At 44.2% G+C, this 12315-nt stretch overlaps 1 protein-coding gene across 4 annotated transcripts in view; it reads left to right on the forward strand.

Annotated features, from left to right (window-relative positions):
* The first annotated feature begins 292 nt into the window (after window positions 1–292).
* The window catches only part of RASAL2 (RAS protein activator like 2), a 416913-nt gene continuing 404890 nt past the window's right edge, over window positions 293–12315 (forward strand). For all 4 annotated transcript variants that reach the window (XM_051856990.3, XM_051856991.3, XM_089336816.1 and 1 more), the window contains exon 1: window positions 293–1036. In XM_051856990.3, the coding sequence (XP_051712950.2) occupies window positions 829–1036 (208 nt within the window). In that variant the 5' untranslated portion in view covers window positions 293–828. The remainder of the gene's footprint in view (window positions 1037–12315) is intronic.

Consider the following 12315-nt stretch of genomic DNA (forward strand, 5'->3'; position numbering starts at 1 on the left):
CCCGCCTCCCCGGGCCGCGTCGGCTCGGACCGCGCACCGCCGGGCGGCGCGGGAGCCGGCCCTGGGAAAGTGGGCGGGCCCGGCCGCACGAGTGACTCGGCGTCCGACTTCTCCTGTCTTCGGGGGCAGAGCCTCCCTCCGCTGGGTTGCTCGCCTGCACACGCGGCCCGGCGCTCGGGCCTCGATTGCTCCGGCCTATCACCCTGGGATGCCGCCTGCCGCCGCCGCCACCGCCGCCGCCGCCGCCGCCGCCGCGGCTGCCGGGCTTGTGGGAGCCGCCGCGGAGCGCTGAGGCAGAGCCGGAGCCGTGGCCGGAGAGCTGGGGGGCGGCGGGCCGGCTCCTTCCGGAGGTGGGGGCTGCGGACCGGCGTGCGACCCCCGCCCGCCCCCTCCCGGGCTGAGGGGAGCGAGCGCTCGGAGCCCCTGAGGCGGCTGCGGCGGCGGCGGCGGCGGCGGCGGCGGGAGCCGGTCGGAGGGGGCGGCCCCTGGCGGCGACGCCCCCGAGCCCAGCCCGGCCCGGCCCCGCTCGTCCCCGGCGGGGCTGTGACGGAGGCGGCTCCGAGGGGCGGGAGGGCCAGCCTCCCCTCCCGGGAGGGACCCCCGCACCGGAGCGCGCGGCCACGCTGGAGCCGCCCGCCGGCCCGGGTCCCGCTCGCCGGCGGCAGGTGGGCTGCGGCGCCCGGTCCGCGGGCAGAGAGGTGAGCGGCGCCCGCGCCGGCGGCCGCTCGGGTCCTCGCCCCTGCTGCGCGCCCTCCTTCCCTTCCCCGCAGGCAGGGCGCGGAGCCGCGCGCCCGCCCCGCCGCCGCCGCCTCGTCCCGCCCGGGCACCATGGAGCTCTCCCCGGCCTCCGGAGGAGCCGCCGCCGCCGAGGCGCTGTCCTGGCCGGAGATGTTCCCGGCGCTGGAGTCCGACTCGCCGCTGCCCCCGGAGGAGCTGGACGCGGCGGTGCCGGTCAGCGGGGCTGTGGCTGGTGGCATGCTGGATCGCATCCTCCTGGAGTCCGTGTGCCAGCAGCAGAGCTGGGTTCGGGTGTACGGTAAGGACCGCAGGCCGGTGTGTGCTTGCTTTTGCCTGGGCTGGAATTACATTCATTCCCAGTGCCCGCGCGTCCCGGGTCAGTTTCCCATACCCCTTTTTGTTCCGGGCGTGCGTTTCTGACAAGTTTCCCCGCAGGAGCGAGCACTGGGGGTTAGCGATGTGACTCACTGTGGTCTTTGGACTTCTTGGGAACCCTGCAGGAAGTTTAAGGTGGAGTTGGACTATTCAGACATAATCCTTAGCCGAGCCTTTCCAAGGGAACTGCCGATCGATCCTCGAGCAGGGATGACGGAACACGCCAGGAAACCAGGGGATGGGGTTGCATCTCTTTCTGTGGTCGAGTGGGGCAAGGCTGGAAACCAAGACACCCCCCCCCCCCAAAAAAAAGAGCGCACAGCACCACCAGAACTCAGTAGAGGAAAGGCAAATGAATGAAATTAAGACAAAAGCCAAACGCGTTATTTGCTGGGAACTGACTTTATCTGTAACCTCTTGAACCTCACACTCCAGAGGCGATCAGTTATCCCAGGGCATGGAGATCGCTGCAGATTACACTATTGTTTCTGGTTCTCACTGTGGAGTGCCTGGGTTGCTACTCAGCAGGTTGAAAGTGATGAACACACTAAAACTTTCCCTCTCTGCATTCCTAGTAACCACCTCTTTAATTAAAGCTGAATGAGACTCTATTAGGGTGAGCCTTGTGGCAGCATTAAAACCATGATGGTTTGAAAACTCATAGCCCAAGGATTTATAGTCTGGCATTCAGGGCTGAGCTATGGCTTTCCAAAAGTTTGAAATGCAAGATGTTTATCCTTTACCTCACGTGACCACTAACCAACTGTGGTTGGGTAGAAAATGGGAAATTTCGAGTACCTGGGATCCGATGCAGTACTGAGATACTGTTCTGCAGTCGTGTGCATCTAAGGCTGTGGTGATCAAGTACATTATACTGTTTGCTTTCATCCTCCCGAATAGGGCATATGGTTGCTGTTCCAGAGTGACAAGCCTGGCAAGTTGTCTTTTTGGATAGCTCAGTTGGTTCCAAGACTTCATGTCTGTCACTGTCAGAAAGATCCTAGAGCTAGGAGTTCAGAGATCTGAGTTCGTGCCTCAGTTTTGTCGCTAAGTAGCTGTGTAATTTGGGGCAGGTTAGGTCATTTTTTTTTTTTTTGACCTCTGATTCCTCATCTCTAAAATGAGTTAGATAATCTCTAATGGCTCATTTAGTCATAAAAATAACCATTTCTTCTTATAACCAGTTCTTAAGAATTTCTGTTATGTACCACTTTTGTACATGCTCCATGTTTGAGTGTTTCTTGATGTTATTCTATTTCACTGGAAGAATTAAAGCACAAGAGTGAGAGAAGACGCAAGGTCACCTAGTTTGTTCTCAGCAGAGGAGATTAAAAACTTTGGTGCCTGATTTTCTATCTGCCTGCTAATCCTATTTAGCTGATCGCTTATGACATAGCCTGATGAGAATCTGAAAATGAGTATGAATTAGAATATGTTGTGGTTAGAGCATTTTCTTATTCTGTCTTCCTTTCTACCCTTACGTCTTTGTGTGTGTATTCTGTTTTTTTATGACATTAGAGATAGGGCCACGTTACTAAAAGAATAAGTATGTATGACAATTAGTGTCTAAAACTCTGGGCTTTATAACCCTCATAATAACTGTTATTCTTTGCATGTAACCTATTTCTATATATATTGTTTTTCTAGTTTGTTCTAGAACACACATACACTTCTGTATGTATGTGCCTGTGTATATCTGACATGTTTTAAAGAAATTTAGAAACTGGGGACCCAGTCTAGAGTATAGAGTTTAGGGTTGAAAACCGATGTTCTCTTTTCTTTTTGCGTTTGAGAGGCAGAGTGACAGAGCAACCACCTACTGGTTCCCCACCAAATATCTGCAGTGGCTCTGGCCAAGCCGGGGAACTCAATCCAGGTCCCCCATGTGGATGGCAGAACCCTGCTCCTTGGGCCATCACAGCTGCCTCCCAGAGTTCACATTAGCAGAGAGCTGGAATCAAGAATGGAGTTTGGGAGCTGGGAATCGAACTCAGATATTCCAGTGTGGACTGTGGATGTCTTGACTGCTAGGTCAAATGCTTGGCCCTAGAAGCTAGGTTTTCACTGTGTCTGTCTTTGGGTTAGCACTTTTAACTCACTGCTTCTAGGCTTTTGCATTGAAAATGGAGCTTGTAGTAGTCGGTATACACATACATACTGTGCGTTTCTGTGCCAAATTGGAGAATTTCCACTGTACACAAACTTTTTTTGTCTGCCCTATTGATTAATGTGAAGTTGTGTTTTATTTACTCTGTTTAGTACTCTTACTTTCCTTCCTCCAAGATAGTTCATCCTGGGTACTGTTTTGTTGATGCAAATATTCCAAAAACTATCTGAATGACCCTTGGCTGTGGTCTCCTTTTGTTTTTAAGATGACTGTTCTGACTCTGAAAATCTTTGAAATAAAAATAGTAGCAAGTAGACAATCAGTTTAGACAATGCTAGTATGTTCTAGTGTTTGATTATCTTGGACCATCTACACAATTTAAAGGCATGTTGATGAATATGGACTAATGTGTTTTAGAGAAATCCACAAACTGAGAACCCAGTCTAGTGTGTACAACTGGAGAACCAGTTTTCAGTCTGGCTTTGCTGCAACTTGGTTGGCTAACTTTGGGTGAGTATTTTTAACTCACTGGCTCTAGGCTTCTGCATAATGTGGAATTTGGAGTAATTGGTATCTGTGGTCCAATTTAGCTTTAAAGTTGTTTGATTCTTGGGCATGCTCCACTGTTTCACCTCCAGTGGCCTACAAATTCCATCTTGACTCTCGGGTCCAGACGTCAGACAAGTCCTTAACTGCATGCATTTAAATCATGATTGTCAGGGGGTTCTGGGGAGAACTTTGACCAAAAGGTCAGGGAACTGAGTTTGGGAAGAAGGAATGTTCAGGGCAGATGTACATGTGCCTGGAATGTTTTCACAAGATAGGAAGGTGGGTATTGAGAGGGTGCTCAGGTCTAGCTCATTCAGTTTTTGATACCTCACCTAAAATAGCCATGTGGATTTTAAAGACAGGGTATAAGGAAGAGCTGTATTAAGTACAGCTGGCTACCGACTACACTCTCTGCAGTATACTTTGTGTTTGAAATCGCAATGCAAATAAACAGCAGCAAAAGTACCCCCCCCCCATATCTGTAATGCAGACTTCAATAAACAGTTTTTATTTCTTTGCCTCACATAATTTGAAGACCGAGTGAAGTTTTGAGTTTGCAGTTGACAGGTTTGGCTCTGGTTGATTACATATATGTACCCGGAGCCGTGTATTGCCTTGATTTGGAAAAGTTTTTTGGAGTATGGTCAGAGCTTTTTAATAGGTAGATCTATATTTAGACCACAAACAAATGCATGTCTCTGAGACAGAGCTAAGAGAAAATATTTATGCTGTCCTACCCTTTGTTTTCTTTGAGTTGTAAGATGTTTCATTTGTTTCATCCCAGTAGCATAATAAGTTGTGCCCGGGCCCTGTCAAGACTGTACAAATGTTGACATCAGGGAGTCTGTCTTGTTCCTCTTTAGAGTCCTGTCTTGGCTACCCCTTTCCTTGTCACTGTGTCTAGCAGATAGGTGCATGGCTCACAGTAAGTGTCTGCTGAATGTGGATCCCTTTGTCCTCTCACCAGCTAGGTCTCCACCTGACTGATTGTATGGGTGATGGAGTCGCTTAAACAAAGGCATGCCACAAACAGCTAAATATGGATACAGAATCCAAGAGCATCAAATGCAGAACATTTTTCAGATATTTATAGCCTCAAAGCAGTCAATTGGCTGAAAAAGCTCAGCAGCCGAGCAAAAGGAAACGGGAGCGGCAAAGCCAGCCTCAATGTCTGTTCTTTCTGGTAAACAATGAGAACATTAAAATTAACTGCTTTACCATGAATGGATGGTGACTGTAGGACACTCCTTGGGAGCAATTCAAGATATCAGTTCTCTGAAACTGCCTGCCGTGGAGCTCTGCACCCAGAAGCCCAACAGGTCTGCAAGTGTGTGCACAGAGAAGCCCTTGGAGGGTTAGAGGGCAGCTACGGGGAGCCCAAGAAGAGATCTAATAAGAACTTGCACTTTTTGATTTAGGTAGTATTAGCAGGATTTCTCTAAACTATTCGGTTAATAAAATGGTAGCAACCTTATTTTTAGTAAGCTAGTATACTTCTCATTGTTTATTGATGACACAGGGACTTGATGGAAAATTTCTAGTGGCTAGTACTGTTTCAGCAAAAAAAGAAGAAAAAAGGGAATTAGCCATACTTCCTCAAGTGTCATATAATTCCAGAAATGTGACAATGGGAATTTCGTAAGAATGTCTCATGAACTGAGCATGATGGGCTGGTGGCTCAGAAGTCTTATCTAGTTGTGTTGTATCTTCTGCATTATGAATTAAGAGGATGAGATGAGATTTGACTGCATTTCTAGAGCATATGTCTCTATATGCGGTAAACTGTTGCAACCAATAACAAGTTCAGGAAGTTGTTTCATTTTGATTCTGTCTGAATTAAAGATGACTAACGCACTGGCCTTACACAGAATGTCCTTAATATAATTAACTTTGGATAGTCTTAGTGAATTATTCATCCTTACACCTCTTAAATATGTGCCCCCTTTTGTAATATTGTGTGGATGAATGAAATTCAACTGAGACCAAAAATTTTGTGTATTCTAGTTAGTTGATTGCTAAAGGAAAATCAGTGAATGTCTATCAAATACATCCCCAAACGTATTCCTGTTACATAAGTGTTTTAATTCCCTCACATGCTGTTTGTTGAACCTTTACAAATGTGTAGTAATATTTTAGAAATTCTTGGAATCTTAAGCTTAATACTTAGGATGTGGCATAGGTTTTGAATGTTGGCACATTAAATTCCCATGATCTCCAAATATGTTTTATACACATTAAGAGTAGAGAGTTCTTCACTGAAGCCAGAACTTCCTAGCATGCCTAGGAACTTACTGTGTATTTTAAACCTTTTTTTTCTCCTTTGAGAGGAAATTTGTACATCCTATTTAAATTGTTCTATTAATGTTCTGAGATGATGGATAACATATTAGTATTTTTTTGGATAACCTCTTAGTATTTGTTACCCTTTATCTGTTGATTTCTTGCTATTGTACTTTCAAACAATGACAATATTTTTGAAGATTAGAATTATATGTCCATAATCTTTTTTCCAAAACCAACTGGATTAGAGTGTTTCAAAATTTAAAATGTTTTGATTTTAGAAAATGAATATGGTGTATATATACAGTAACAGAACCTCCCTAGTGGAGTCTGTAGCAACAGCCAGGAATCTGTCATGGTAATGTTTTTGCAATTAAATAAATGTATATTCACACTAATTGGTATAAAGACTATATAAATAGCTATATGTCAGTGCAGGTCAGATTTTATTGTCAGAGAAGTTATGAAAAAACTTCAGTTTTCACTTTTCTTTTGATTTGGTTATTGCTGATACGGGATTGAGGATCTGTACAAATTTTCTAACAAATAATACAAAGTTGTAGAATGCTGCTCTTCGTTTATAAGGAAAGAATAGTTTAAGGATTGCCTTGAGCTTTTTCAGATAATAAAACATGGTGTACACATTTCATTTTTTGTTTCTTAAAGATTTACTTATTTGAAAGGCAGAGCAACAGAGAGAGAAGAAAGACAGAGAGAGAGAGAGAGAGAGAGAGAGAGAGAGAGGTCTTTTATCTGCTGGTTCATTCTCCAACTGGCCTCAACAGTCAGATCTGGGGGCCAGGCTGATACCAAGAACCTGGAACTCTTTCAGGTCTCCCACATGGGTGCCAGGGGCCCTGGCTCTTAGGCCGTCTTACACTGCTTTTGCAGGTTTGTTAGCAGGAGGCCGGATCAGAAACGGAGCTGCCAGGACTTGAAGGGCACTCCTTTATGGATGGCCATGGCATTAGTGGTGGCTTAACCCCCTGCAACACAATGCCAGCACCCAGTGCACACTTTTAAAAAATGATGTACTGTTGTGTCTTAGGAAGAACATTTCTGTGATTTGCTAAGGAAGAGAGAAGGTATTCACATGAAAAAGAAAGTAGACTTTATTGAGATGACTAAGGAAGTCAAGGCAGGAAGGTGGTTTCTGATGCTTTGTTTCATTAGAAAGAAGAATGAGGGAAGTCAGAGCAGAGTGTTTATGTAATTGTTCTCTTCAGCAGCACAAAGCGATTTGATCACCTTTTAGGTAGGTGAACCACAAAAAGGCATTCAACTAATGAATGAGTTAATCCAGAAAAAATTCAGCTGTTTGCTTGCTTGTCCCTCCCCACTGGAAAAACTTTAGAGTAGCTAGAGAGGTGTTTGGTCTTGTTAGCCAGAGGAGGAGTCTGCAGCCTGCTGAAGGCACTACTGAAAGGGCTTCCCACTGTCTTGGCAGAGGGATGATCGCTCTCTGATGTTTGTCAGATGCCAGTAGGTAGTGAACCCTTTGTCAATCTAATCTAGTTCATTTCCTTGTGAGAAGGTAGCCATCAATGGAGGTGCATGACCAGCAGATGGAAGTCCTGAGGCCCAGCACGGTGCTGTTAGTATGAGGTAAACACAAGAAATAAAACCAGAACCCTTGAAGGTATAACAAGGCGTCACTGGTTAGACTATGATACTGAACTTACCATCTTTATTATGGCTGGCTGTAGCCGGTGTTAGATATGAGCAGACTGAGTGTAGTAACCCTAATTGGTTGTCTTCATCTACTTTGCAAAGGTCTAGTTTAAATTTTCTTCCCCCAAAAGTCTTCAACATGGCTCACATTCTTTTTACTTTGTGTCACCTTAGGTAGGCTTTCCAAACTGACCCGTTACTCCCATCCCTGAGTCTGAGGAATTGGTGGTACTTTCAAGTACTGATGGGGGGAATATAGATTCAGAGAGAAAAATACTTAACATAAGACAGGAAAACAAAATTTAGAATTGTGTGAAAAAAAAAATAACCTTGTCAGTAGTCCTAAATATTTTTTAAAACAATCCTTTAGGATTCCCCATTAAAGAAAATAGCTCAGGAAGTGTAGCTTATTCCCAAAATTGGAGACAAATTTCAGTTTGTCAGGATTGGAACTCTTAACCTCAGATTCCTTAGTTTCTTGATTTAGCTTGTAGATCTTACTGCTTTCCCTTAGGGAGATGACCTTTCAAAGCTGAAGGTCAGGAAAAGTCGACAGTGAGAAATACCAGATTGTTAGTTTCACAGTCTTTAAGGGAAATGCTGGAAGTACCATTACCTAGGTAACAGAAAACAAAAACGGACAAAACATTCGCAGACTATGAGGATGGCAGTAATCTCATAGTGATCCTTAGGAGTTAGACCAGATGACAGATATTTTTTGTCTCAGTTCTTTCTCCGTAAATTTTTTATACTGTGATTGGAAGTGATGTTTTAAATAAATTTCAGTGTTTTGTGTGTGATGCTTAGCACCCTTAGGATACCTAATAACTTTCTACCTTCCCCTTTCATTTCTAACCTCTCTGAATCTTATCGTAAAAAATTAAACCCTTTTTCTGATTATTAATATAATCTGCACTTAAAGTGAGAAATTTTAATTTTATCAAAGTCTAAAGAAAATTAAAACTGCTTGTAATCCCTCTTCCAGAAATAACTGTTCTTTTACTATTTCATTATATTTTATTCCTGTCTATACTATTTTTATACATATTTGGTGTCATGCTACATGCATTTTTTTTGAAGAGATTTATTTGTTTATTTGAAAGGCAGAGTTACAAAGAGAGAGTGAGACAGAGACAGAGATCTTCCAACTGCTTGTTCACTCCTTAAATGGCTGCAATGACCAGGACTGGGCCAGGCCAAAGCCAGAAGCTTCATCTAGGTTACCCACATGGATACAGGAGCCCAAGTACTTGAGCCATCTTCCTCTGCTTTTCTAGGCACATTATCAGGAAGCTGGATAAGAAATGGAACAGCCAGGAAAAAATTGGCGCCCATATGGATATGGGCATTGCAGGCTGCAGTTTGACCCACTAGGCCACAATGCTGGTCCCAGTATTTTTTTTTTTTTTTAATTTGTATTATGTATTTGAAAGGCGAAGAGACAGAGGGAGACAGACAGACAGATAAGACAGAGATCTTCCGTCTAGTGATTTGCTTTCCAAATTCCTCTCATGGCTGGAGTTGGGCCAGGCTAGTGTCAGGAAGGGAATTCAGTCAGGGTCTCCCACTTGTGTGGCAGAGACCCAGGTCCTTGAGGCATCACCTTTGCCCTCTCCCAGGGTGTGCATTGGCAGGAATGAGATGGGTAGTGGAGCACTGCCATATGGTGTATAGATACCCTAAGTGGTTTCCTAACCATTGTACCAAATGCCTGTTCCTGCATGTATTTTATATCCCACTTTTTTATCTTAACATTATATTTTCTCATGTTATTAAAACTATTACACTTTAAAATATTTTAAATTTCTTTTTATTAATTTATATAATTATAATTTAAAAATTTATCTTAAAGCATAGATAATTTGGAAAAAATCAGAAAGTATAAAAGGATAGTCCATGAGATCTCTCTCACCCCTCCTCCCTGCCTGTCCATCTAATCCCCATCCCATTTGCCATCTGGCAGGCAATTATTGTCCCTTCCACCAACAAAGTCAGTAATTTTTTGAAATTCTTATGTTTCCTTCCATACCTATTACATGTGTATAGGTGCAAATGTATAATTAGATAGATATGTGTGTAAAACACTCTGCCATGAGTGGGATCCAGGCAATTTAGTTTAGAAAAATGTAGGACCTGTTTTTGTGAGGTTAATGAAATGGCTGGATCAAGCCTACAAAGGAAGATGGTTGGGAGTTCTGGCTGTCAGGCTAATTGTTAATTGTGTTATATTTGAATTGATATTATCATAGGTTTTTACTGTTCATAGGCATTTTCTACAGTTTTACACATACAGTAACTCATTATGAGAATTGATCTGATCTGTAGCTGGAGTCATTCCTTCCTCTCTCTCTACCCCTATTTATCAATGTAACTCCAATTTATTTTCCTGCCATTTCATAAAGAGATTCCTTACTCTTTTTATGGCTGCCTAATGCCTGGATGAACCATAATTCATTTAATCAGTTTCTAAGTTTTACTATTACAAATGGTACTGCAGTGAATAACATTGAATGTAAACCATTTGCTTGTATACAGTTATAGATCGTCTCTTATCCAAAATGCCTGGAATAGGAAGTGTTTCAGATTTTAGAGTTTTTTGGACTTGAGTGTTTGCATACTTTATTATTATTATTATTATTAAGATTATTTATTTGAAAGGCACAGTTAGAGAGAGAGAAGTCTTCCATCCACTGGTTTTCTCCCCAAATGGCTGCCACTGCCGGAGCTAGGCTGATCCAAAGCCAGGAGCCTGGAGCTTCTTCCGGGTCCTCCGAGTGGGTGCAGGGGCCCAAGTACTTGGGCCATCTTCTGCTGCTTTCCCAGGCCATAGCAGAGAGCTGGATCGGAAGTGGAGCAGCCAGGACTTGAACCAGCACCCTTATGGGATGCCGGCACTGCAGGCAGTGGCTTTACCCACTATGCCACAGCACCAGCCCCTATACTTTATTGTTTTTTAAATTTTATTTAAGGCATACAAATTTCATGTATACAGATTTAGGAACATGGTGATAGTTCCCATCCTACACTCCCTCCCACCCATGGTCCCACCCTTTGTTCTCCTTCCTCTCTTATTCCTTCTCTTAATTTTTACAATGATCTACTTTCAGTTTATGTATCAGTTGTGCTTTTCTAACATGAAAATCCAAAATTTTGAAGTTTTGGATTTGGGAGAATTTTGGATTTTGGGTTGGGGTGCTCTAGCTGTATATCTGTAAGGAAAATGCTTCCAACTAGAATTGCTGGGTCAAGGGAAATTGCATCCCTTACTGGTTGCACCTCTTGGTGACCGGCGCTGTGGCACAGTGGGTTAAAGCCCTGCCCTGAAGCACCGGCATCCCATATGGGCACTGGTTCTAGTCCCGGTTGCTTCTCTTCCGATCCAGCTCTCTACTGTGGCCTGGGAAAGCAGTAGAAGATGGCCCAAGTCCTTGGGCCCCTGCACCCACATGGGAGACCCGGAGGAGGCTCCTGGCTCCTGGCTTGGATTGGCATAGCTCTGGCTGTTGCAGCCATCTGGGGAGTGAACCAGCGGATGGAAGACCTCTCTCTCTGTACCTCTCTCTGTAACTCTTTCAGATAAATAAAATAAATCTTCAAAAAGAAAAACAAAACAAAAAAACAAGTTGCACCTCTTTGTGCACAATTGTTTGAACTGAGCTTTTTTTTTTTTTTTAATTAATTTATTTATTTGAGGGATAGAGTTACTGACAGAGAGAGGTCTTCCATCCACTGGTTCATTCCCCAAATGGCCTCAAACAGCTCCAGCTGGGCCCATCCAAAGCCAGGAGCCAGGAGTTTCTTCTGGTCTCCCATAGGGATGCAGGGACCCAAGCACTTAGGCCATCTTCCACTGCTTTTCCAGGCTGTTAGCAGGGAGCTAGATGGGTAGTAGAGAAGCCGAGACTCAAACTGCTGCCCATATGGGATGCTGGCATTGCAGGAGGAGGCTTAACCTACTATCCACGGCGCTGGCCCTTGAACTAAACTTTCTAAAAAATATTTGAAAGGCAGAGTAAACAGAGAGAGGGAGAAGGGAGGGAGATTATGGGAGGTGAGGGAGAGATTGAGATTTTCCAGGACTGTACCAGGCTAAAGTCAGGAGCCAGGAACTCAATCTGAGACTGCCATGTGGGTGGCAGGAACCTAAGTACTTGAGCCATCATTTGCTGCCTCCCAGGCACATTAGCAGGGAGCTGGATCAGTAGTGGAGGAGGCAGAACTCATCTTGGGCACTGTGATATGAGATGCTGGCATCCTAGGCAGGACTTGATCCCCTGTGCCACAGCACACACACCTGTTTCCTTATGTTGAACTCCTAGAAGAGAGTAAAATGTTTTTGAAGGCCTGAAACTTAGTGCCAAATTGGTGCAGTTTTCCTAGAAAGCAGTTTCTGTTGTTAGTATATGAAATATAGCTCATAAGTTTAAGTCCTACTGCCATCTTGCTGTTTTCAACATATTGAAACCTTTTGACATAAATTTCATGGAGTTCCTTAGACATTACTTAGCACCTACTAGATGCCCCTGGAGTTCTAATGCTTTTAAAACTGTCCTTCAGAGTCCTTTTTCCAGGGCTTCTCCTTTGATTAATGGCAC

The sequence above is a fragment of the Oryctolagus cuniculus genome, chromosome 7 (genome assembly GCF_051225735.1).
Source record: "Oryctolagus cuniculus isolate XC-2025 breed Fujian yellow rabbit chromosome 7, ASM5122573v1, whole genome shotgun sequence".
NCBI lineage: Eukaryota > Metazoa > Chordata > Mammalia > Lagomorpha > Leporidae > Oryctolagus > Oryctolagus cuniculus.